The sequence below is a fragment of the Sinohyriopsis cumingii genome, chromosome 2 (genome assembly GCF_028554795.1).
Source record: "Sinohyriopsis cumingii isolate HCF-2022 chromosome 2, ASM2855479v2, whole genome shotgun sequence".
In the NCBI taxonomy this organism is placed as follows: Eukaryota; Metazoa; Mollusca; class Bivalvia; order Unionida; family Unionidae; genus Sinohyriopsis; species Sinohyriopsis cumingii.
Genome location: NC_142962.1, coordinates 83,668,599 through 83,696,547, shown reverse-complemented (window position 1 = coordinate 83,696,547; position 27,949 = coordinate 83,668,599). Strand labels below are relative to the sequence as shown.

General features: G+C 34.9%; 1 protein-coding gene across 1 annotated transcript in view; it reads left to right on the top strand.

Moving 5' to 3' along the window:
* LOC149805296 (uncharacterized) overlaps window positions 1-25,867 on the top strand; it is a 174,025-nt gene extending 148,158 nt beyond the window's left edge. Inside the window, exons 19-27 of the mRNA XM_089933924.1 lie at window positions 1,244-1,310; window positions 1,863-2,026; window positions 2,818-2,945; window positions 5,035-5,176; window positions 10,702-10,947; window positions 13,349-13,391; window positions 15,166-15,302; window positions 20,329-20,420; window positions 25,724-25,867. Of these exons, the coding sequence (XP_089790050.1) occupies window positions 1,244-1,310; window positions 1,863-2,026; window positions 2,818-2,945; window positions 5,035-5,176; window positions 10,702-10,947; window positions 13,349-13,391; window positions 15,166-15,302; window positions 20,329-20,420; window positions 25,724-25,867 (1,163 nt within the window). The remainder of the gene's footprint in view (window positions 1-1,243; window positions 1,311-1,862; window positions 2,027-2,817; window positions 2,946-5,034; window positions 5,177-10,701; window positions 10,948-13,348; window positions 13,392-15,165; window positions 15,303-20,328; window positions 20,421-25,723) is intronic.
* The last annotated feature ends 2,082 nt before the right edge of the window (window positions 25,868-27,949 follow it).

Here is a 27,949-nt window from a genome sequence, read left to right as displayed (position 1 = left end):
TCAGCATAAAAGCAATGATAGTTGTGTGTGATATTTTTATTGTTAATTGAACAAGTACTGGTCACTCCTTGTGTAACATGTTGTGATCTTAACAATTATGTCAGATTTTTTTTATGTCTGTAAGTGTTGGGGCACCTGTAAAGGTTATATTCAAGGTTCAAGTTTAAAGTGTCAATGCGAAGTCACTGATGACTGATGGTGTAACATATTTTTAGGGTGGAATCAATGGAACTCAATTTCTGACAGAAGACAATTGTAGAAATTCAAAATTAAGTATTTACTCAATGAATTATTAGTTGAAAAGAGTTGAAATAATACAGAGAAAAAGGATATTATATAAAAGAATGGTAGTATTTCATGGGTTTCATAAAGCTTTTATTTACAATAATCTAAGTGCTCATAGAAAAGATGGAAGTGTAGTACATATCTGGCGAAACTATCTAAACAAGGAGATTATCTATTTGTTTTAAATCCTAACAATAGTGTCACAAGTTTTTTTCTAGTATTTGTTTTTTTTGTCCCTGTGATTTTTGTTTATCTCTTAGATTTGGAGGGCCTAGGGACACAGTATTGCCTGCTTTGGTATTCTAGGTACAGCAATGTTGAATAAGTTAATATCCTACTGACCCATAATCCCTAATCAGGTTGACTGAAGAATGCATTGTGTTTGTTGAAAAAGGTGAGCTTTTCAGTTGAGTTAATATCTGTGGTTCCTGCACAGCCTAATGTAAAACTGATGTAATGATGCACATTGCACTTCTATTAGCTGAAGAACTACACAACTGTTCCGGTTGCATTGTTGCATTGCTTGCTATTAACCAGTGCCACTTCAGATAGAGGTTAAATAATTAGGTTAAGAGTAAGAACCGATTGCTGATTGTTCACCTGTTTATTTGTGTCTTTGAATTTGTTCATGAAAGACATTCAGAAAAGTAAACCCCACACAATAAAGAATAAAGGCATTTAGGCTATTTTGATTATTGTAAAATTATTGTATATAATTGGTACAGCACTGGAGACTTGGCAGAGGGTCAGCTATTTGACAATTAAAAAATGGGAACAGATTTTCTGAATTCTTTTGTTTGTAAGTTTGGAGAATAGAAGAAAAAATATAAAGCTTTTGTATATATATATATATATATATATATATATATATATATATATATATATATATATATATATATATATATATGATGGATTGATGTGTGATTATTTATATCCCCATCTGATTATTTGCTTCTAGGTTTTGAGGGGACCATCAACATTGGAAACCAGTTAAATTTTCTTGGTGGTTTACAGTTGTTAATAAAGTAAGTAATCTCTCTTTCTCAAGCTGCTTCAATCAGAACATGCACTTTTAGATATAAGTTATCTAAATATGGAATGATATACCAGAATGTCAAGCTCTACTTGGCTTACTAAAATTTTCATGGGGATTTTGGCCATCTTCAGACTTAGAGATCTTTTTCTTTTCTGGTCAGTGACTTTAAAATGATGTTATGTGCAGTGTGTTTTTTTCCCCAGTGTTTTCTGCAGTGTACAGGAATACTGGGTCTGTTTTATGGAGGCTGAAATATTCTTGTTATGGTAAAATTATCTATTACCTTGGAAGGTTCTATTTGTTCAATTTGATAATAATAACATAATGATTCAAATTTGTTATAATCCAGATGCTGAAAGTGATATGCTTTTGCTTTGTTTTGTAGGACAGATTCAAGCTTGTGATTCTTTTAAACCCTTATTAAATATTAGTAAAATTTTGAAACGGCCTATTTTTGTTGCATATAGTGGTGTTCATTGATCACATAGGACAGGCCAGTATTTTATAGTCCATTTTTCTAAAAACTGTTGACCTTTTTCAGATATAAGATACAGAAAACTGTGGCTGAAGTGGTTGCCACAGTTGGAGCAGGCGTTTGTAAAGATAACAATACTAATGATTGCCCAGTGTTTTTCAATATTCTGGAGGAAGCTGTACTACCATTTCCTGTGTGTAATCCTGATGGTTCCATCACTTGGCCAAAAGGTATTTCTGTCTCTTATATTGTATAAATATTTTGTTCCTTAAAAATCCCATCCAAAACGTGACACCAATAAATTTAAAATGTAAGACTTGTACTACTGTTTAGGGTTAAACATAATTTTATTTTACATGGACTTAAATTGGAAATCATTGCAAAACTTAATTTTGCAAAGACTGGTGTCTATAACTACAGAGAAATAATTTCTGCCTCATGTAAGGGTTGATACTTACATTTTTTCATCCTTCATATGTGGAGACAAGTTTGTACTTGACATCAGGCACATTCATAGTAGATCTGAAAATAACACAATATTTACTAAGTCATTTGCTAAATAATGATTTTCATTGGATGCCTGCTCTCCTCTAGCAAATGAGTTGAGTTGTTTGAAATAAATCTATGCAGAATCATGATTTGTGATATGCCATTCATATATACTGTGAAAGTGTGTGCATAAGTGCTTTGATGATCTGGTGGAAAGGACCATTATTTCCCTGCAGATCTTTTTCAGAGAAATATGCATATTCAATATGTGCATAAATATGTTTGATAAATATAGGTGTTAATTATTCAACTGATAAGGATGTACATGAGTAATATCACATCCAAAATAAATCATTTTTCTTTCCATCATGTACTGATATCTTAACTGAAATAAAAGCCTTTCTCAAATAACAACGCAAACAAAAATGAATTTTAGTGAATATAAGCTTCAGTTTACTTTCAGTTCTTTATGGTAATTAAAGCAAGAAAGCATATTGTATCAATTTCTTATTATGTACTGATTTCATTTTAGTGGATTTTAAAACATACTTCAGTAAAGAGGCACTTCAAAAAAGACTGCGGGAAAGTTCAAAGCAGATACAAGAAAAGCTGAAAGGAGAAGCCACAATTGCTTTCTTGAATGCTTTGGGTTTACCAGAGGTGGGTCAGGTTACCAGCGATGCTGGAGTTTCTCATAAAGTTAAGATATTGTGTGAATTCATTTATTTTTGTGACTATCACTTTTTGTGGTTTTGCAAGAAGTTACAGTTTGGTTGGTACATAAAGGTCAGATTATGAATGTTAATTTATCATTCTTTTTGTAGAAAAATATGAGTACATTAAAATTTCTTTCTTTAGTTCAATTTAGTCCAACCGAATTCCTGAAATTTACTGCGAAAATTAATGAAGAGTTAGGTTGTGCACTGATTTGCCTCCCTTGACTAAATTACTAGCTGCATTACCTGTTTGCTCTTATGGGTGATATCATAGTAGAAAAAAAAACCTGTTTCAGTGATCTTGTTTTTGTAATTAATTTTTTGTAACAAAAAAGGATATTGTGGTTTTCTGACTTTCTTGGTTCTTTGTATTTAGTTTGGGAATGACTTTGCCTGTGTGATGTACATATGGGTTACTATATCAAGAATTAATTGACAATAATAAGTCAGCATGAATACATTTAGCCCTGGAATAATTTATGTTCTCTATTATCAAACCATTTTAGCTACAATATGACACAAAAAGACCACATACGTGTCAGATTAAGGTACTTGAACTGGTGCTCACTACGTTTTCTCTTACATGATGTAATTGTTACATCCTACAAACAATTAGTAGTAGGTAGATGTCCAAAATACTGTTTCTAAATTTTGCCCATTAATAATGTACTTATTTCTTAAATTACAAAACATCTGCTACCTCTAGTCAGCAGAGAGGAATGAAGGATAAACATCATTAAAGATGGGTAGATTTGGGTTACTTAACAAATTTCTTTTTTTATTTGGTTTTTACAGTCTTTCAGAACATTAAAATATCTCATCATTCCTAACGTTTCAAAAGAGTTGATTTATTTTGATTTTTACAAGTTATTTCTGTTGGTACTTATGTTTTTTGAGTTTTTATTTCCTCAAAGTTAAAATCAAAGTAAGCTTTCAGCAATATATATATATGAAATATTACCCAATTTCAGTACGCTTTTTCAGCCTCAGATAAGAGAGTTGGGTTTGGTGCTTTGTGGCACAGAAACAGAAATAGGTTATTAAGTATCCAGGCAATTGGAGTAAAGTGTCTTGCACCAAGACACATTTGCATCTTTTCAGTTGCAAGTCTAGTATGCTATACACTGAGCCACTGCTGCTCCTGCCTCCATCATTTGCCTCTAATAGATGAGTACATCAGGCCTATTATCCATATACCCATGTGACATATAAGATAAAAACTGTTCTTCAAAACTGGAGACTAACCGCATGTAGAGATACAACTGGAATCTATCTGTCAGGAAGTAGAATAACCAAACTTAAGAGGAGGTGGGAATTAGGGAATTGGTTCAAGGTCCTTCATGGAAGATGAAAGCTGGTGGCTAAGATAACAGGGTTTGAAGATAATTATGAATTTTGTGCAGTAAGATTTTATGTGGATGGATTATTCTGTCAGTTTTGGTAGCATTATTCTGATCATTATGATATTGTGATAATTGAAACTTAATTGTTCATTTAATGATTGATTCATTTGATCAGCCACAATAAGTACTTCTACCAGATAAAGATATTGCATTTCTCTGTCCCACAAAATGTATGTTTTCAAGTGATAAACTAATATTAAAACCAAAATTCCTTTCATGATCATGAAATTTAAAGTGTTAATTTAAAGTTTGCATATAATTCAATCAAATGTGAAATTTCTTCTTTTTCTGTTTGTTTCAAAATATGAAGTTTGAACTGAATCTGAAAAAGAAAAATTATGATCTCAAGCCTGGCAAAGATACTTATAGAAATAAAGCTCCAAATATATATCTTTTGAAGTCAAGGGCTTATACATAAAAAAATGGTGCTAAAGATTTAAACCTCATCCTTCTGCAAATGGAGTTTCTTTGAGTGAAATATATGGGTTTGCCAAAGGTCACTGATATCCTACTGCATTATGGTTTGTAACTAACATATGTTTTACTCTACCTGATGTTTTTGTGGCAAGAGTATTACCTAGTTTACCACAAATTTAACAGTATATATCTTAAATTTTTCTACTCTTTAAGCACCTGCTTGCCCAAACTCCACCATGTCCAAAACCAGAGACTATGGCCCATGCTACTCTTGTTGAGGAACTGACAATTAGAAACCTGTCAACAGTTGGCACCACAGAGGTGTTGAAGCAGCGTCTGCTAAAGGCTGATCTGTGTAAGATGCATTATCTTTAATACTGTTTACTTAATAACAAGTAGTAAAAGGTGTTAAATAAAAGTTGCAGTACAGTTACTAAACTGATAACAAAAGAAATAACTGTTACAATCCAAATCACTTAGTCTTTCCTGCCATTTGTTAGCTCTTTTGGTCATAGACCAGAAGAGCTTATACTATGTCCTTTTGTCAGGTGTCTGTTAGCAAAAGTTTCTTATTGCTTCTTCTCCTAAACAAATGTGAAGATTGCATCATAACTTTACAAATGCATTTATCCCAAATTATAGTTGGTCTAAAATGAAAATTGTGTCCAATGAACATCGAAATTTGCTGTCAAGGCAACTATCTTGAAAATCTTGTTATCACAAATACTCCTGACTGGAAGTTCTTATTGATGGGGTCATTGTTACAACAATCATTGATATGTTAACATCACAAATATGAATGGAACTTTATTGCTGGGTAAAATTCTATTAAGACCAATGCATTTTTCTTTAACAAGAAAAATATTAATAAAAGTAAAAAAACATGTACAATCATTATGGGTATTCTTCCTTTATAAATCCAGTTGAATTTCAAGCTTAAAAAATTGATTGTCCTGCACAGAACTATTCTAAGAGACCACCTATCTTGAGAGACCTTTTTGGTCACAGAAGGGGATGGACTCAAAGATAGGTTACATTGTATTGACATGGGGTTTACACTTAAAGATCTCTTGTTATGTATAGCTTGTCCCAAATGAAAATAAATTTTTTTATGTTTGAGTCTTTCAAGAATATTATAGAATATTTTGGTACTCATCAATTAAATGCAAGAAATGGACTCTTCCTGGATTTTGATGTTTTCACCCATTTAACCACTGTCTAGGGCCTCACTGACTCATTTTTTTGTATAAGACCTATGTTCCTCATCACCTTAGAAGGAGAATTAGTAGTAATGTAGTTGACCTGAATTAATGGCAGTTCTCCCATGATGGTTCAGTTTCTGTTTTGATGAACACTGCTTTCATCACCAACAACAGGCTCCAGCCCTTGGGTAATCAGTCATTCCTTCTAAAACCTTTGTCTTTAATGAACCCTCCTCTACAAGGATGCCTTAATGATCCCTTCAGGGTGTTGAAATGCTGTGAGATGTTCTGAGCTGATTAGAAGAAGGATATCTCATGTGTTCTTACCACTCAGATATGGTAATTGCTGTATTTCTACTGATGCTCATTTGCCCTAAATTGCCTACAAAAAGTCAACTCAAGATCTTTTGAATTTCTTATTAGATAATGAAATCAGGACAGTTGCTGTTTAGCCCCTTGTTAAAGTGAAACTGCTTCTGACCAGCATTATTTATGCCATGGGATGAAGGTATGATAGGACATTCTCAAATTTCTGTTTAAGATACTTTTCATCTCGAAAGGCTTAAATCAGTCTGGTAGGACCTAATATCAGCAGCACAACAGGCTACCTTCCCAGATCCCTCAGCAGGTTCATAATGACACAGGTTTCTTTGACTTCTCCTGAATTTGAGGAAGTGAAATTTTCAACTGCAGCTCTAAATCTGTGCAATCCCGTGCCTCTGTTTCATACAAGACTAGAGCTACTGCTCATACATTAGGGGAACAGCTGGGGAGCTCTTGTGTAAAGGGATACAATTCTTCCTGCCACTTACCTATTCTCCTAATGTATTATGCATGGGAAACATATTTGATGATGAAACTAGCTTTTAAAGTATATGTTTCTTTTATAATACTGGATATATCAGGGTTGCGTGTGTGTGTGTGTAATTTGGATTTTTAACATAGCCTTAACAATTTTTCAGTCATATTGCTACGATGTCTGCAGTGTGGCAGTTTATAGTGATATCTAGCTCTGGGGCATCATGCTGCAGACATGTAGTATGATGTCCCACCCAGTCACATTATCCTTACACCAGGCTGAGCAGTCCTAACACTAACCTCTTAATGCTGAGTGCCTAGCGAGGCAGCTGTTAGTACCATTTTTGTAAGTCTTTGGTATGAATCGGCCGGGGTTTGAACCCACGACCTCCCGCTTCCAAGGTGGATGCTCTAACCACTAGACCACCGGAGCAGTATATCAGGGTTGCATGTAGGACACAAGATTGTGAAAATCCAGCTCAGATTGAAAATGTGGTACAAAATGTTTGCATCCATGCAGTTTTCATATTGATGCTATAAGCATGCTCCACTTCACTGACTATTATGGCATTAGGAGATCAACCCCTCCTACCCCCACTAAACAAACACATCATACATGTTGGGATCAACATCTTATATTTTCTGATTACCATTGTATAATGTGCCAGCAGATCTTAACCTATTCTATTTGATTCTATTGCTGAATTTAAATAATCAGCATAGACACTGATAACAATATTGCCTAAGCGTTGTACTGAATGTTAGGCTGTATGCTGACTCACTACAATTCTTTGTTATACTTTCAGTGAACAAATCTGAACTAGATGTGCTTTTGGAGATTCTTAATTTCAGTTGTACTTTCATGTTACAGAAAAGTTTAGACATCCATCTCTGTCTCAAAACTTGGGGATGGACGTATGATTGATTGATTGTATGGTGGAAAAGCAGCTTAGTTGTGGTTTTTTGGTGGCAATTTAAAAAAATACAAAACAACAACCAACACCACCCAAGCCTTGAAACATGAGCTTAAAAAAAAAGAATATGGAATTTTGCTTGTGTATTTTGACACCAGTTAAAACAATGTATATGTTATAATACTCATTCTTGTTCAGCTTTCAATGTTATTTTTTATACCTGATTGAGAGGCCTCTTCTATGACCAAATTGGTCTCCCTTTTTTCAGCTTTAAGTAGGTACAGTGCCCAAATTTAGAAATCATAAATGCAACCCAGCCCAATCATGATATGGGCAGTCTGTTTCTGCAGTTACCAGTTACATTACTAGAAGAGTGTGCATTCAAGCTCTGTTAGTAACTGATGAATGATCGGATTTTGCAAAATTCCTCTATCCAAGGGGAGACTACTCTTTTGTAACTTCTGCTTTTCTAAGCTGACAGTTTTAAAACCTTCAGTAGTAAAACAAGCCAAAACAAGTTGTTAACCTATTTTTCACTCTGATGGCTGGATTTGTGACAGAGAGGAAGGACATCTGACATGTTATAATCACATAAATATTATTGAAGAAACATCTTTTACTTAAAAAATTAGTTTGATGTAGATTTTGTCAATAATTATAGCGAAAACATGTTTAATGATTAATGTGGCATTGTCAGGTCTGTCATCAAAGGATTTATGTTTTCAAACATGTATTGAATGTCTTTCTTTCTGAAACAGACTGAGTACCAGCATTCTTGATTTGTTAACTGATAATATAATTGCTAGTGCTTGATATTATTTGTTATATTTAAAGTGCATCCACTCACTCTCTTTGCTCTCAAGTTTTAATATTTATCCTTCACCTCATGCCCTCAATATTTTTCTCTAAGTATCAAATATTTGACAGTTTTGTTGACTATTTTATAGATGGAAACATTTTGTTAGATGCTTATCTGATTCTCCTGTGCCCTATTTAACATGAAATGTCATGCCAGTGCATTTGTTATCCCCTATCTCATCATAACTTTTTGTCTCTTTCTCACATGTACATGCTCAAACACATAACCTATAATTTTGTCCTGCATTCATAATATGCACAATTACTTGATTTACATTTGCCTTAAATCTTCAAAAGTTTCCTGGAAACTTTTTACACAATTGGATGTCATATTTCATGACAAGCAAGAAGATTTTGTTTGAAATTGCATATTCATATTGCATTCTTAACAAAAATTCTCTCTTGTTTTTGATGAAATTTTTAGAAAGGTGACAGTGTTTGACAGAACTTTTTGTCTGTTTATGATAATGAAGCTTCAAAGATATAACTACATGTAATGAAGGAAGCATGTTGATTATACTTTGTATTTGTTTTAAAATGTATGCCCTTATTAGAACATTTTTACTGGTTTGTAGCATTTGACCACATTTTTCACTAATCTCTCCAATGCTGCTGTGTCGCATGCAGTGAACACAGTTCCATGAAGGAGTGTAACTTCATGCAGAAATAATTTGCATCTATACATGCACTTATAATGTGGGGGAGAAAGCGAAACAATTTCAAAATTTTTGGAATGATTTGTAGATGTATAATATGGTCTGGTAATTTTTGACCCTTTTGTGAGAGGGAGGTAGATGGAAAGGTTAATAAAACCTTGGGGCAGGGGAAAGGATGGAACAGCTGTGAGAGTATAAAATATGTGGGTGATTACACCAAGAAAATACTAAAGGGGAAAATAAAATCCCTCTCTCTGATAGTTTCCTCCAAGGATGTTAGACCTTAATTAGAAAAGGTCTAACATTATAATAGCATATCCAAGGTTGAGGTATTCTTTGAAGCTTTGAAAGCTTTGTAAGGAAAAGAACCAGTATGCATAACAGTTACTGGCAATTTCATGGATATGGTGGAAGGCAGTCCAGATGGGATATGAATTATTTTCTGAAATACATGCTTCTAGTCCATTCTTTGACTTTTGTGTTTGTTGTTGTTGTTGTTATGGTTTAATGAACTTGAGACTCGAAGCCATGTTACAAAGACGGAGGTGAAATGTCAGTGGTCTGTAAAGGTGAGTACCTTATACCACTCTGCCACCTTTGGCCCCCTTTTGTGTTTGTTGATATATTAGCAATTTTGCCAAAAATGTTTGTTGTTTGTAATGATGAGTTTTTATCATCTTTTCTTTAGAAATAGTATTTCACAACTGTCAGGTAGTTACATAGTGGGGCAAAGCAAATGAGAAAAATGACTGGTACAAATGTCTCCTTCTACTTTTGTAGATTTAAGTTCTTTCCTACACCTAAAACATTAATTCTTTAAAAAAAAGTACATTTCAAAGATTAGGAAAATGCTTTTCTACCAAGGATTATAGATCATGTTTTATTAGAAAAATGGGTATTTTACATAACAATGTGAATTACAACACTCCCTCACTATAATGATCTTCATTATAACATGGTTTCTGTTATAAAGCGAGGATAGTCATGGATCCCATTTCATATGATGCTGGTACATTTGTATATGTCACATAGTTCATTATAAGAAGGTCTTGCTATAAGGCAGTATACTCTATGGTTTCCATAGAGAATATTATAATGAAGCAGTACTATATTACTTTTATCGAAAGCCTCCTTGCAGGAAACTAAAGCAAGTATATTTTGAAACTCCCATGACAATTATACTTGCAGGTTTAGATTTTATTAATGTATTTAATTTATCATACCTGTCCACTGAATGGAAATACATCAACAATATCAAATTTATACATCAGTCTTCATTATACTGACTTTAATGTAAATAACCATTTTGTATTTTTCTTGTTTATCATGTTCTTATTTGTTTTTGTTTTTACTGCTTTCCACATCAATTTAAAGTCAGTACTTTGGTTGTTAAGTCAAGAAGGTACATTGTGACCTACATGTACAAGTATTTTTGTTTCTGCTTTCTTACAGCCTGTAAAGTTAATGGCAGGAACCTGTCCCTCCCAGAGATCACAAACCCAGATTGGAGGAAGTTGTTGTACTACAAGATATCTAATAACTGTATGAGACTTGATGCTTGTTTGAACATAGAGATCCCAGCGGTAAACTTCACTAAGGCCATATCAGCTTTCCTGGAGCTAGACCCATGCAACTTCATTCTCAAGGCTGCCTTTGAGACCTTCTCAAAAACTTTTATTCTGATTGACTATGAATGGGGTAAATTGAACTATTTTCTAAATAGAAACACTTTAAATGAAATGATTGAGACTGAATCATGTATATTTTAGATAATTCCATTATTTTTTGCATCCCTATATTTTTTTTGCAATAATATTTCCTAATTCCTATTATATGATTATAGTCCTGTGGGAGAAACATTATGCCAATTTCTCTTACCACTCTTTTTATCAGAAAAAGATCAAAGGTATAGAATGATTCATAATAATGGATGTACTTGATATAGTATAGAAAGGAAGTATTTCAGTTACTGTTTTTATGCATTCTGCTTATAAAATTGTTTAATTTGTGGTATTTAATTAGTAAAATTAGCATGTTATTATCACAATATTTTGTTCTGATTTCCCCTTAAAATTCCAGTATTTATCCTTTATATTTATATTTTATTGTTATTTCATGTTTTCATTTATTTTGGAAGGGTTTATCTTCCTAGGGCTTAAATCATTTTTACATTTTTAGAAATATTACTTTTGGTTGGCAACCAAATGGCATTTTCTTTACTAAACACTACTTAAAATTTAATTATTTTTTAGATCAAGCTCACCATATAAAATCTCAATAGTTTTTAAAATACAGCTGTGAGGCCTATGAAAACTTTAAGGATACAATTTTTATTTGGAATATTCACATTAGAATTCCCATGATTTCAGTACTTCTTGCTGTATAAATTTCTCTTTTTTTAATGGGTAAAGATTGCAAGTTTTAAATATGATTAAATATGAAAATCACATTACAGATTGTCAGTTTTTGTCATGATGGAACTTGACATAACGTTTGTATTTGCATCTGTGTGCATATCAGTACATCTGTCTAGTCCACGAGTGTCAAGCTTGTGGGCTACAAACAGCTCAGACCTTAACATTGTGCAGCCTGTGGCCATGTAGGCATTCCTTTTCAAAATAAGCATTTTAATTAATACTTATTCCATTTTTCTGTATTGTTTCTGATGATGTTTTTTGTCTCTACCACACTATGTGACTATCTTGTTTAACAATATTATTACAACCATGTAGTAAGAATGTTATTAGTGTCATGTAATAATTGTGTTGGCTTTTCATATTTAATTATTAAGCTGTTCTTACTCATGCAGCCCACAATCTTAATCATTTTATTTGTTTTGGATACTAGATTAAGACCAATGTTAATGATTTTTCTTTTCTTTCGTATGTGTTCTTTGAAGCTGAATAAAAAGTTGGCATGACAAAAAGGCATCTCTTGGTTTGCAATTCAGTAATCATGGCATGTAAACAAATAACTTGATTGACGAAATTAATTTACAGTAGTTTTAGCTGAATAGTACTCATATCATGTCACATCAGATCTGTTATCTGTTAAAAAATTGATTCTACTCAAAAACATATGAATGATTTCATGGATTGAGACTTTACATTATGAAGACCTAGATCAAGTTTGATTGTCACCTTTGTCCAATAAAAGTGTCTGGAGTTGTGACCCCATTTTCACTTAGAACTTCGCCCTTCACTTTCCATTGAGTGACTTCAGAATGATGTTGGTATAAGATTTTATTTTAAGAAGACAAAGGTCAAGTTTGATTAGTTTTTCATTTTCTCACTGAATTTTGTGGCATTCTGTTCCCTGCTATTTTTGGGCAATTTGCCCTTCAATTGTAGTTTGGTAACTTTTGAAGGATTTTGTTAATTGAAACTATTACAGGAATAATCTTGGGTTCATAGAAACAGGCAAATCAATCCAATGTTTAAAATAGGTTTATTGTGCATTTGGGTAGTTATGCAGAATGTAATATAAATCATAAAGAAATTGTACCCTATCATATGGGACATTTTCAAACAAATCATCTCACTGCAATCGATGCCTCCAAACTTCCATTACAGTTGGAAATACATTGACAAAAAAAATCCTACAAACAAAACATTTAAGAAAAGAATCTATTAGCTCCTGTTTGATTTTTAACCATGCCCTTCAATTGCATCATATTCGGGGGGGGGGGAGGTCTATATTCTCCAGAAGTTTAAATACTTATTTATGCTTTATGTCAGTCTGTATACAAACAAATCAGTATGATCAGTCTTTTCATTCTGTACTTGAGGTAATAATTTTCTGCCATTATTTGCTGTGTATGTTGCATGACTGGACATTTGAGTTTTTTAGGGTAAATGGTGTCAGTTTAAAAACTATTAGTATGTTGAGTGTTGTTGAAAGCTACAAAATATTCTGTATTGTATGATGCAGTTACATTAGAGGGCAAGCTACAATATCTGTATGGTTGCAGTTAATTATTTTGATAATAGAGCATCATCCAATCAAGTTTGGCATAATGTGGTAGTGTTTAGATTGTCATCTTAGTTTAGAACTTGAGTATCTGATCACATGCACTTGTTTGCTAAATTTCTTTTTCCAGGAGTTGAAAAAACACTTGACATTTCCAATGATTGGAAAGTAAGGTAATGCCATATATATATATATATATTACTTCTACATTGCAGATAGGTGTTTTTTTATATGTCCTTTTGGACAGTTGTATGTTACTTTTAATAAATTCAAAATAACTTAGGACATGTTTATCTGATTCCAAATACCGTTAACAAGAGTAAGAATAATTTTTGAGATAATTGAATTTTGTGTCTCATTTTTGGCCTCATTTGAACCTGATTTCTAGATGGAAACTGTAGCAAGTTGTAATGCCATCAGGTATTTGATGCAATGAATCACCTGTTATTTAAGTCTTAGAATATACTTAATTTTGAATGCATGTAAGTTTCTAAAATAATTTTGTAAGATTTTGGGTACAGACTGTTAATTTTGGATCATCTAATGTTGATTTAAACAATAATTTAGAACTGTACTTGATTTAAATAGTGAGATTTACATTTATTCATACTGACTGCAGATGTTTAGTTTATGAGGAGCAGTATAAATATGGATATTTCATCTGTCAACTTAATAAATTATGACCCTACATATTTTTTTCCTTTGAAAAAACATTCTTTATCAGCCTATAATTTTGACCATGTTTTATAGAAGTTGCCATACATTGGAGAGTATCTTCATTGGTAGGATATTTGAAACTGTTCTTTTTGAACATGAGACTTGGTCTGTATTGTTTTGATGAGATTTCAATTTTATTACTGACCCTAATATGTGAATAGTTGCATTTAGTTTGTTTTATTTTTCTTCAAAGTTTGTTACATACTGGCATGTTAAAGTTAAAAATGTAAAACTCGGACCTGGTCTTGGCATTCTTCTCATCTTAACATCAATTCTATTTGTCCTTATGCAAACACAAATGACAAATGCAATGGAGGTGAAATGACTGAATATTATTAGTGCCATATTTTCATAGATTCTAGCCTTGGAAGATTGGCCAATCTTTGATGCAGCGCTGTTGACTGCTCTGATTTTACTGTCTATGGAGTATTTTAAAAAAAGTTGGGCTGCCGTTCAAGGTATTAATTTCACAGGTGAAGTCTTTTTAGGCTGAGATGCTGCATGCCAGAGTTCTAATTCATTTGTTAGGCTTATCATCCCAATCAAACATTTAATTGAGAATGCACCATTCGTGTAAACTACTGTTGGTATTGAAAGGGGATTAGCTAATTAGAGGATCAATGATGCAAGAAATAGCAACTTCATACTGTTAATGTTAGATCAGTTAGGTCAGTATAATGTTAGATCAGCTGTCAGGTCAGTATAATGTTAGATCAGCTGTCAGGTCAATATTGGTATCATGGCAGAATATGGACCAGTGGCTAAAATTTTGGACTTTGGGGAAACTACTGATAGACACATGTCTAATCTAATGAGTTGTTCACATCAGCATCTGTATCCTCAGAATCTGTTTTGCATTTTATGTTTTCACAAACAAAACAGCTGAGAAAAATGCCAGTATCTGGTAAAGGAATGGATACTCTATACAATTGGATAATAATAATAATAATAATACAGATTTTATTTTCAGAGGGTGACTCAATTAGTTACAAATGAGAACACACACGCTCACAAATGCACACACAAGCAAATACGCAGTATATAAACAACTGTTCACATAAAAGAAATGAAAATGAAGCACAGGAGTTGTGGTGGTGTAACTTGTACTCTAATAAGTACACCTTAACTAGTAGTTCAAATAATACCTAGATACTGAAAGAATTGGAAATAATAACTTTATGTTTTTAATTTTTTGTATATCACCTCATTCTCTCTTTTCTCCACTGACAGGATTATTATCAGTAAAGATGATGTTGAGAAGGTCTTTGATGTTGACCTTGGTCTGAAGAGCCCTTTCATCAATGCCATGTTTATTGAAGACATCAAGATACCAATTCCTGTGTGTAATGAAGACTTCTCACTTGGAGGTACCTTGCTTGGCATTTTGTTTCTTAATCAGGTTTCTTAATGTTACATGTAGTTCTGCCATAGCAAAGAAAAATTATTGCAGGCAATTACTCTGGAATTTTTTTTGGATAAATATTTTACAGATATTCTGTAGAGTTACATATTTCTACATAATTGAATCAGTATTTATGAAAAGTTATTGGTAGGTTTTGCATTGAATTTTGTAGCTTTGCATTCATTTGACACATGCTGATAGATTAGAGACATGATAGATGTGTCATTAAATTTATCATTTTGGCATGCATGCCAAGACTTTCATGTATGTAATGTTCTTGGATACAGAATGGAATAAACTACCTCTGGCTTTGTTGAGCTGCTTTTTGATGAGATCCTTCATTAAACCTTAATTTATTTTGAACTATAGCTTAGTTATAACTATTCTACCAACATTTTTAATTACCTTAATACTGGGTAATAGGTGGGGCCTAGATAAAGAAGGAAGACATTGTTTTTCACTGATGGACATGGGGAGATATTTGGGCTGGTGTGTCAAGATTACCTTGGAATAGGCAAGGCTGATTTGAAATTTGTTTAGCAGGTACCTGTTGTAAATATTAAAATTGAAATTAAGTATATTCATCAGTTTTTAAATTCTAATTGATTGGTGACCGATATGATAAAGACAAAGAACTCTAGAAGCTAAAAGAGACTGCCACCATTTCTAACTGAACATATTCCCAGCACTCAGCCAATATTAGATTCTTCCATTTTTGTTTGAAAGCCTAATGTTTGTTTACCTCTCTGCACATCACTCTAATTCTTCTTTGATATTATGCTGTTTTTTTAAAAATATTTTCTTACACCAAATATCTCATGTACCCCAAAAAATGCACTGTTGCTGAACTGTCCTTTATGACATATACGTGAGAATAGTTGAATTGAAAGACTTGGTGGTATGTTCTAGTATTTACTGTATGTCCTTTTAACATTTAAACAATAATTCATTGTCATTTGTTGTACAAATAAATGTGATTTTCCAATTTGTGATTGATTTTTAACTGACCTGTTCTGACAGATTTTATTAGCTCACTAGGCCCTGGAGCATAGTGAGTTTATTGTATGGTCATGCATAATGTGTTACATGTTTTCCATCATCCATTGTGCATCATCTGTCTATGAGCAATTACTTTTTATCATTTTGGAATCCATACTTCTTATCTGATATCTTGTATTATCAAATGTGTGTGTGTGTGTGTGTGATTTGGACTTTTAACGTAGCCTTAACAATTTTTCAGTCATATCACTACAATGTCTGGAGTGTGACAGTATATAGTGATGTCTAGCACTGGGGCATCATGCCGCAGACATGTAGCATGATGTCCCACCCAGTCACATTATCCTGACACCAGGCTGACCAGTCCTAACACTAACCTCTTAATGCTGAGTGCCAGACGAGGCAGCTGTTAGTACCATTTGTATAAGTCTGTGGTATGACTCTACTGGGGATCGAACCCACGACCTCCCGCATCCGAGGCGGACGCTCTAACCACAGGTTTGATAAAGATTGTGATGTATCAATATTTCGTCTGAATGGCTGAGCTTGTTGCAATCTGGAAGTTATATTTTTGATCTGATTTTTATCAAACTTGAAATATATACTTCTTTTTTCGACATCTTCAACAAATTGATATCAAACAGGATATATTAAAGTGCTTTATAGTTTTGTAGTACAAGATCCCAAAGTGCTAAATTATTTGAAAAAATAAATTAAAATTGCACTCTGCTTTTAAATTGCCTGTATTGTAATTACAGTACATAAATCTTATATAAAAATGGTTGTTGAAGTCTGTAATTTAGTATTAGCATTATGTCACATATGGGACATCACATTTGCACTCTCAGATGCAAATACAGGTAAAATAATAACAAGCTACCTTGTATTTCATGTTTTTTTTGTATCAAATTAATGAAAAAGTTTTTAAAAAATATGTCTAAAAAATGCTCTAATCCTTAGTGGCTAAACCATCTGTGTTTATGTCTGTTTCAACTTTATATCCAAGTTGTGAAATTCAAGAGTGAAGAAAAGGTAACAGTGAATGAACATCCAGTTCAAAAACACCATAGATAAGTTTACAAGCTCTAAAGTCTGTAAGTTAAGTTCACAAAACGTTTGTAGTATTTCTTGTAATTTAATATATTCTGGTATATTTCTGTCATCTCATCTCAAGTTCATTACCTATTAAGGTGTTGCTTGCTTAGAGTATTAAGAAATGTATCTCTTTTTATTTACTGAAGTATGGTGTTGATATATATTTAACTGCATGGTATAAATCATTAACAGACACAGAATCAACAGAATTGTTTGACTCAAATCATTCATTTGTACTTCCAGTATAATTTTCCAGCTCCAATAATCTCATCTACTTAAAAGGATTTAAAATCATTGTTAAAATTGCTCTCATTGACCAGTATTTGCCAATGAAATTATATGAACATGAATCGTGTAGAGAGTCTGCTATTTTGTTTTCCAGGAGGCACATCTTTTAACCAAGCATTTGTACAACTTTCTGCTAAATGTATGGTAAAACTAGGACAGATTTCTTGTTCCAAGACCAACAGTACCAACACATCTATCCCCATAGGTTCCTGACTAACTCTTCTTTCGGTAGTCTGGTCTCATCCCTAGTTTTCCTCCCCACAGGAAGAACCTCTAGTTGTTTGGCCTTACCTTCACACCAAGAGAATTTGCCAGGTAATGGGACTAGTTGTTGTCCACCTATGGTCCTGGGGGACTTTTGATTTTCAGTATTTTTATGATTGGTTGGTTAACAAAAGTCCCTATGACATGATCTATACTGCTTATGGTCCATAGTGACCTGCCTACCCAACTTAGAGAAATCAGAGTTCCATCTGAGGATTTAGTATGCATGTGGATGTATTTCCTCAAATGAGATTAGGGACAATGTGGACAGTATCCTGGCCCTGTTTGAAGCACTGAGAATAATGAATCAGTTGTTGACTCACTTATATCTATTTCATCTGGGGAGCTTGAACTCTGCAGTGGACCTGTTTGCCTTAGGAAGACATCACTTGTGCCCTCTCTGGTTTCTTCTCATTGTGAACTGGAAACTGCATAATGACCCCTAACAGATTTCTCTGGCACCAGGATTTTCACATCAGTTGGTTGAGTGGAAAATCATAACCAGTTTTGGACTGAAGTCCCCATGCACACCCATGAATTCCACTCCTATCTATTCACAAACACATCATATTTGAGTGAGTGGTTCCGCTGGAGCCAGAAGGAATAATTTTTCAGGATTCATGTTCCCAGAATAATTTCTCCTTCACATAAACAATCTCAAAATTCCTAGTCCTACAAGGGTCTTTTGACATCATATAAAATCACTGTGATATTATCTCCTCCCTCAACATTTGTTTTAGTGTATCTCAAGTGACAAGGTGGTACACATGCTCCTTCTCTTTTTTGTGGAGGTTTAGAACCTACTTCACTGGGTAACCTTAGAGAGAATTATTATCCAAGTTCATCACAAACCCAACAAGAATAACATTCTGGTGGACAGTTTGTCCATGGAAGGCAGAGTGGTTATCACAGAGTGGTCACTGCACAAATATGTAGTGAACTTCCTGTTCAGACAGTAGGTCTGTGATGCAAATAGAGAATCTTTTGCAATTGATGCAGTGAGAAACACATTAATCCTAGCTGTTCCTCTTTAAATGCAGTGGCTGCTTTTTCCCTTTTCTGGAAGAAGCAATTCTCAGTTTATACTATTAGTTGCTACAGAGCAGACCTATTAAACACACTCAAGTTTTCAAACGACCCAGTAATTGGTTTGGATTCTTACATTGTCATCTTGTACACTTATGCCAAACCTAATATCCTAATGAATTATGATCGGTTTATGGATTTGAAGAAGAAAGCAATTTCTGGGGTAAAATATGTTACTTCCATAATATCATAATCATACAGGCTCACCTTTCCAGCCACCTCCCCACTCCCTCCCAGTACTTACATTTTAGAATCTGGCAGAGCATGCCAATCTCGGTATCTAATGGGAGATAACTTTTCTCTGATGAGCCCACCTTGATTGGCAGATGAATTTTAGCACTTTAGTTGCTAAAAATCCACTTGCAACTTTTGTCTGATAAGCCCATCTTGATGGACAGATGAATTTTAGCACTTTTGTTGCTAAAAATCCACATGGAAGATCTGGGTCTGTGTGGCAGTGTTTGTACTACTGTTGTATTATGATTGGGTAAATGTTATCAAAGATGCATTTGTTACTCCAGACAGTTTGTTTCTCATCCAATTTCAATCATATTTTTGTAAATGGGCTTATATCATAAAGATTTTAGATGACTTTAATATTCAACAAAGAGCTGTGCATGTTAATTATATCTTCATCTTAAATTTTTTAAAAATAAAGATATAGTAAAATAGGTAAATCAACTTGATGTAATGTTTGGGAGATAGTTTAAGTAAAATGTGTTCCCACTGTAGTATATAAGCCTGCTTAATGAAACTGTCAGCTGTCAATTACAAGACCACTTGGGCCACTTATGATGTTTTTTGTGGTCCTGATTGTTCATTTGCAACATTTACTGTTTTACCTCAGAGGTCATTTGTTACTCTTGCAATGGTTAACCCCTGTAAGATCACATAGAATGCTAATGTCTGTAAATTCCTTGACAGTGTGTGGTTATTTTTAGCAAGCAGATTAATGCAAAATTTTGACCTTTTTCTTGAAAACTGGTTTTTACACTGTTCTGACATTACAAAAGCATGAGTCACCTAATATTGTAAGTTTCAAAAAGCACCTTAGCTCCCATTTCTTCAGCATGATATAGCCAATACTGTGAAAATGTACTGTTAAAATCGACAAAAGTGGAAACAAAATCACATACAAAATAATAATAATCATCAATCAGCTGCATTGGTTACTTCTGCAGTTCAGCATAAGTGCTACAGTTGTCTCCAATTAATGGCTCTTCAACTTGAGAATAACATTATCTTTATATTATTTTTAGGGATGAAGAACTGGTCCAGTTTAGCTGCAGCTCTTGGTGGACAGTTGAGCATTGAAGCATTCAATTTGCTTCTTAAACAGGCAGGACTTGATGTAAGATAGCTAAAGATTTCATACTCTTGAATTATGGAAAGGACAGAGTACATAACATGTTCTATATTTACTACTCCTACTACTACTACAAGTACAATTCTACTTCTACTACTACTACTACTAATAATAATAATAATAAAAATAATAATAATAAAAATAATAATGATAAGAATAATATGTTTACTGATAATAATAATAATAATAATAATAATAATAATAATAATAATAATTTTTGAGGGTAACATGGTTGGTCTTAATATAATATTCTTCCCTAGGGTCCTGAGGATTCACAAACAATTGTAAATACAAACAATAAGAAAAGAAGGAAAACAAATAGTAAAGCATGTGTTGTATGCGCAGAGAGCCCCAAGGAACAGACTTTCATGTGAGGAAATGTACCTGTAGTTCTGTTAATATCAGCATGACAATGACAAACAGTATAAGCAGACTTGAAAAGATGGATCAGTAACACATTAAGGTACAAATCCAAAGAATTATGAATGTTGAGAAATTATTAGTACTATTAATACATGTGCCATGATATTTACTGCTATGGGGCCACAGCTAAATTATATCCTAGTGTGGATGGAAACAAGACTACAATCACTATATAACACATAGTAGTTGGAAGGAATGATATCACACAATAATCAGCAAGAGAATCATAAATCACAGCAGTGTATCAATACATGCATGTTCTGAACTGCAATGGTGTTCACAGCTTATATCCTATTTGGGGTTTATGCCTAAAATGGCTTATTTTGTTGGTGTAAAGAAGAATGTACACTACACATAGTTATGCACCAGTTTGCAGCAAAACTTTAAACTAGTGGAATCAAATAAGAGTAATGAGTGCCTAATCAGAAAAAAGAGGGTGTACATCTTGGGTAAACACAGGACTTGTGCATAATGCTCCACTTATCATAAACAGATGTGATGATCCCACTCCATCAAAAGAGTTGTAGAACTTCCAAAGAAGACTGTATTGGCCCTTTAGACATGATCTACTTGATCACAGCCAAGGGATCTATCCAAAGAATTTGCATGATCCAGAAGAATCTACATGATCACATCCAAAAGGAAAACACTGCCCACCATCCAAAGATGAAAGGAATATACTGCATACTCATCTTGCACAAACACTTCCACAAAATGAGAACTGAACACAATCCATGTAAATGAAGCTGCCCATAAGATTGTATGCATCTAGGAACAATCAGATCTACATATGGCCAGATGTGCACATAGAATGGCATCATTTTTGATACTCTGATATAATACAAATATGAATCTGAAGTCCAGTGGCCCAACATTTTGATAAGGTGGTCCTTGATCCTGCATTAGCTGCTGTAGTGGCAGCCCTTATCCAGAATGAGTGACCATTACATTTTTGGTCTGGAGAGCCTAGTTCATATAAGAGTAGAAGTAACCTCTCCAGAAACACTGATCTAGAAAGTGGATTAATACCATATGCAATAAATAGTGAATCAGTAGGACAAAGACAACCCACACTCTGCAAGACAATTGTTTATAGCCCTCAAGGGACAAGTACATTTATCCACTGGGAAAGGTCTAATCTGCACCCCATATCAGAATTAATCAGACTTTGATGCCATCAGAATTAAAATACCATTCGACATAACTCCAGCAGTGGTGATGTTGTGGATATGCAAGTACTCCATATCGGTGGTTGGCATTACAGTAAATTTGCCACAGCATAAGAAAGCAAAGAAAGCTAATAAAGATGCATCCTCCAAGGGACCAAAGAAACCATTTCAAAGTACAGTACATGTACACCAATATATCAAATATGAAAGGTAACCTTATGCTAAGACCATTGCTTAAAGATTTATTGACATCTGTCAAAACCATTTGCAGATTTGCAGTCCTGGACAGCATGCTTTGGAGACATCATCAGCATGAATGACATAAGCCCATTCTGACACAGAAATATTTTACACCCCACAAATACAGTTTCATTGATGCATATTGAATCTGAATAATCTTGAAGCAATATGTCACAAGCTCAACAAGGGCATATTCATCAATGGGTACTGAGGGTCGATCACATTTATGATCACTATGGCCCAACAAGACCAGGAAATATCAGAAAGCTTTCAAAACTGACAGATAGACAGATTGTTTGCATGTATTCTTTATGCAACTTGCTGTAACTGGTCCACAGTTTTGTTTCATAATGTATCAGCTCTTCTAGGCCTGGGCCTGGATGAGGAATTCTCTCCACTGCTGGAGCCAGCTGCCAGAATATTTTCATCTGAAAATAGGGAGTATCTGCAATGAGGTTACTTTTTCCTGGGACATATTCAACTAATATTTTGCAACAATATTGAGCTGAGATCCAGATTAAATGCCTAAGCAGTTTCATTATCATGGGAGACTTAGATCAGCATTTCTTAACTGTACTGCTATTGTTACCATGGAACAAAATCTGTTATCTCTGCAACATATGGCCCCATATATGGGCAGCAACTATAATGGGGCAGATCTCCAGCAGAGCCATGGACAACGTGTCCATGCCTATTACTTGAAAATTATTGGGACATGATCCTTGAAACCACCTGCCTTGATAAAAAGACCATCAAAACCAAGAGTTGATGCTGAATCAGTAAGAGTAAAAAAAGTTTTGCAAAAGTAACAATATAGTCCAGGAAGAAGGAAATTCCAGGAGAAAATCAAAATTCAAGGTCTATGATGCCAAGTGAAGAATCTTTTGCAACTGGTAGAGTGGGAAACATGAAAATCATAACCATCCCTCTCTGATTGCAATGGTTAAATTTCATCTCTTCTTTTTTGAAAAAAGACTATGCTGAGTTTCAACTATCCAGCACACTCAAAATTTTAAAAGTCCAGCCATTGGTGTTGACTTTCATATAGCTTACCTGATCAGGTATTATGGGCTGCAAATTTCAGCTTCTAGCTTATTAATGCCAAGGTGGAATCTCTCATGTGTCATGTGGTCACTTAACAAAACTGCCTTGTAAACCTTTAGCAGAATCTTCATTTGCGAATTCACCATGATGACTGTTTTCTTGCTTTCCTGTCCATTAGATGAAGGAGCATTATCTTCATGCCCTATTAACAGAAACAGGCCATCTAAGGTTCTGTGGAACTATGAGTTAGTTTCTTTCCTTTGTCATGCAGGATTTTTAGCTAAAAAGATCAGCTTCCATTCGTTACTCCAATCCTGATTAAGATTTCCAGTCTCTGTCATTTCTGTGTTTCTGTACTGGAGATGATCGAGACAGACTTTTATATCCAGTTAGGGCTTTATGCTCTTATTTGGCAGCTTCCAAAGCGAGAAGAAAGTACAGGAAGTGTATTTTCTTACCCCTTAAAGGCTTGACTGAAAATTGGCTTCTACCACTTAAAGACATTACTATAACTAACAAAGGAGACTTTTCATTCATGAAGATTAAAGCCCATGAATTTTGATTCTTTGCTACTTACTAATTCATCTTTGGAGGCTGTGATGAAAATTGTGTCTTGGCAACCTTACATAACCTTCTTATCTTTCTACCTTTGCTCACAGGCTCACCAAAGTGTAGGCATATTTTCTTTGTGGCCAAGAGTAGTAACACACAGTGAGGGTAAGTATTCCTTCCTTTTTGCCTTCACCAGTTTGTCAAATTGTAAACCTCCTATGAAACTAGCAATTTCAGCTGCACAATAGCAACAGGATATGTAGTATTGATATTAAAATGTAGCTTTGTTTTGTAGGGGGAATAAAACCAATTTTAATGATCAAATACTTAGTTGTTGCTATTATCAATTCCCTACTCAGGCCTAGCACTGAGGTTGACCATCAGCCTCCCACTGAATTGGCAAATTCAGCTACATAATAACTACAGGTTATGTATTAAAATATATTTGGGTGATAAGTGAGGTAAAACTATTTTTAATGAGGTAATACTCACCTGCTGTTATTTCCTGTTTCCCTCCTTCCACCCCACACTAATGTCCCACTAGCACATCATTAAAATTAGTTTTAACCCCCCCCCCCCCCATGCTCTAAAACACCTAGTAGTAGTAAAAGGCTGGTTGGCCCCATCTCACATCTCACTAAGCTAAGTCATGGAGCATTAATGTTGGGAAACAGGTTTGGCCCCACCTTGCTTGCTTTTGTACTAAGTCACATAGCAGCAACGTTTTGTTAGACCCTGGAAGTCAATGGAGGGTGGGTATAGGCAGGCCTCTGGTGGTCAGAGTAGCATAGCAGCAGGTGGGTGACTATCATCAACACACCAATTAAAGCTGCCTGGGGCCAATATGATACCATAAGTAATCATGGTCCGATGAGAAGCAAACCCATGTACATGGATGTCTTGAGTCAAACAGAGCTGCCTAAATGGAAATGGTTCAACTTCTATTGTGCAAGTACATGCCCAGTGATATTGAGATGGGATCCAACTCTTGACCTGCTGGAAATCAGGCACCATTGCCACTAATCACGTATGGAAATGCTATAACGATGGTCATCATGCCAACAAGCTGTGACACATAGAACTTAAGGCCACATGACATTTTAGGAAGGTCCTTGTGAGTTGCACAGTAAAACTCATTCTAGCTCCAGGTCATGAAAAGCAACAAATGTCTCTGTTAAAGCAGTGCTTGAGTAGGAGCATATTTTCACCTAACCAGTGATGGTCATAATCTCTCGTTAAGAGAAAGGCTACATACCATAGCTACATAGCTTCACACCATGGTTGCCAGTGAGGGCTGACCTCAGTCAACAACACCCATCAACAATTTTCTAAATAAAGAAAGGCTCTTATTATAAACATCAGACCCCATGTACACAATAGCAATCAACACCCTGGTCAAGGAAAGGCAGATGACTGAGAGCAATTACAGTGGTATACTGGAGACAGTACTGGCAGACAAAGCATAGCAACCAACCACATCAGCTGCCAGTTTATGGAGAAGCTACTAGATTCTGCCCTACAGCCTGGACAATGTGGCTACTGATCTTCCACACACAGATTTCCACATCTCCAGTTGATATACAGCACACTATGTCCCCCTTCTTACTGCCTAGGTTGTCTATCTGTATGAGTATATGGATGGGTGGTACTGGTTTGAGGAGTCTAAGCTACCCCCCTTGAAACCTACAACACCATAAAACTGTATGAGTGTCTCTTCCAAGGAGTATCAGCATGCCCAGAAAGCATGGAATACATTTGGCTGTAAAGCATTGGAGACTGTCATAGTCATTACCTCAGACTTCTGGCTGATGCCTTAATGCCTTTAGAGTCACCTCTATGAAGATGCATGGTACATTTTAGCACTGCTGGTATGAGCTGGAAATCCTTCTCAAAGCCACAGGTGCAGAGCTCAAGCTACTGAGAGATATCAGTATGCACCTGTTTATCAAGAGAGGGACTAGAGGTAGCTCTTCTCTGGTCAGTAAGCAGTCCATGAAAGCTTAGAACCCTAAATTCCCAGACTACAACACCTTCAAGCCCACCACCTGGATCATCAACCTAGATATCAAAAACCATTATGACTGGGCCATGATGCAGAGCATAGCCATGGGTGGCACTCGGCCAGTGCTGAAGAGATTGATTTAAGTAGCATAGCTGCAGATGTCCCCGAGGGCTACATGCTAGAGGTGATCTTGGACTATCCAGAAGAACTGCCTGATAGTCAAAGTGACTTTCAACTAGCCTCCAAGTCCACAATTATCCCAAAAGAGTGGCTGTCCTCCTACCAGCATGGCCTGGCAGGCAAGTTGTGAGGTAACTACACTGGATTCTCTAAGCAGGTATCCAACGTACTGAAAAAGGACCAATACATCATTTACTACTGAAACCTATTACACTAACCTTGACATGTGCATCACAAGATTCAATGAACACTAGAGTTTGACCATTACCCATGGGTGGCACAACACATCCAGAAGGATACTAATAGTTTTGACAAGGACTACTTTAGCAACAATTTGGCAAGATCATCAAAAATCTGCAGAAGCACATATTTAAATTAAATATTTAACACTTAAGATTAAAATTTTATTACTGTGTTTGACTTTCAATATATAAATTATTGTTTGTACTTTCTTTTTCATTAGGCTTGAAGATAATATTTTATTTTAGTAATGTGATTTGCCTAAATATAACTTACTGCATGTATCTTGTGATGTTGTCTTGGATTTAAGTGTCAGGTTATAAATGGGTCATGCATTTTTTAATGTATTTACCTATTCAGTTTTGGGGGCATCAGCTAATACATGAACAGGCTTATATGCAAGTATATATGGTACTTCTGTTCAACTAAACAAAATGATCTTACCAGTATTGACAAGATATCTCAATAAATACTAAGAGTTTTAAAAAATAATATATAAAAAGCATCTATTTAATTCTAAACTCTTCAAAAATGAATGACAGAATCACAAAAGACCCTGCATCCAAGAACAAGAGTATGATGAACAGCACATTATATGCTGACCCCATGTTCAAGTGTCACTATTCAAGTTTTGTTTTGGCTGATTTTTCCATAACTTAATATTACTTTGTCACCCATGATCCCCACATGCCTCAGCATCCAACAAAGAGACAGATTTAGGCTAATTTCTTTCTAATATCGGGGCTACACTGGGTAATATGCTCACTCAGCAAAGAAGAAACCTTGTTCATCTGACCAACTTGGTATGGTCACTGGATATGTCTGTTATAAGTACCTGTTGAACAGAGATTTAGTCCCTACAGGGAAAAGGGGCTCCCTGTTAAATATGTGGCTTGGACGCATAGAATGACCCTACCCTGCATGCTGCTGATCTGGTTACCTTCCAGTTGCATCAAGAAGAAGAAACTTCCTTCAATGATGGTGCAGCATCTGCTCGCCAGTTTTGCCATGATTTGTTGTTCTTTCACTTCAGTGCAAATGCTTACATATCATATAGCAAGTTCATAACTCTTTAAACTACTTGTTGGCCTCCACCTGTGTTTGTATGTAGCCTTGACCATCAATCTCACTATACCCTTGGCTAATTGGACAGGACAGAGTACATCTTGGGGCATAGGCCCACAAACTTAGTGAAAGGGACTCTTTTATATTTGTCCTTTCCGACCACCTTCTTGTTAGTTTTGCTATGTAGGAAGTGACCTTCCTGAAAGTTACTCATATTGTGAGGACATCATCCTCTGCCATGCCCCATATATGCGTTTTCTGTCCCCACCTCCAGCTGCACCTCTGTATTGGTGTAGACGAGATGAGCCTTAGCAATGTAATGTGCATTTACCTTGTTCTAGTAAAAGTAATGTATCAAATATTTTGATAGAGTGTGGATACCCTGCTGGCATGTATAGATAGAGCAGTAAAGACTGAGTATAGTATTGATGGAATGTGCAACCATATGGTTATCCTCAAAGATGTTATGGGTCAAAAGGGTTGGGTCAGCAATCAGACATTGGAGCTGTTCCATTTTTTGACATCTTGAATTATAAAAATTATTTCACTTAGAATCTTTCAAAATCTGGCTCGGTATCTAAATTGCCAAACAGTTCATG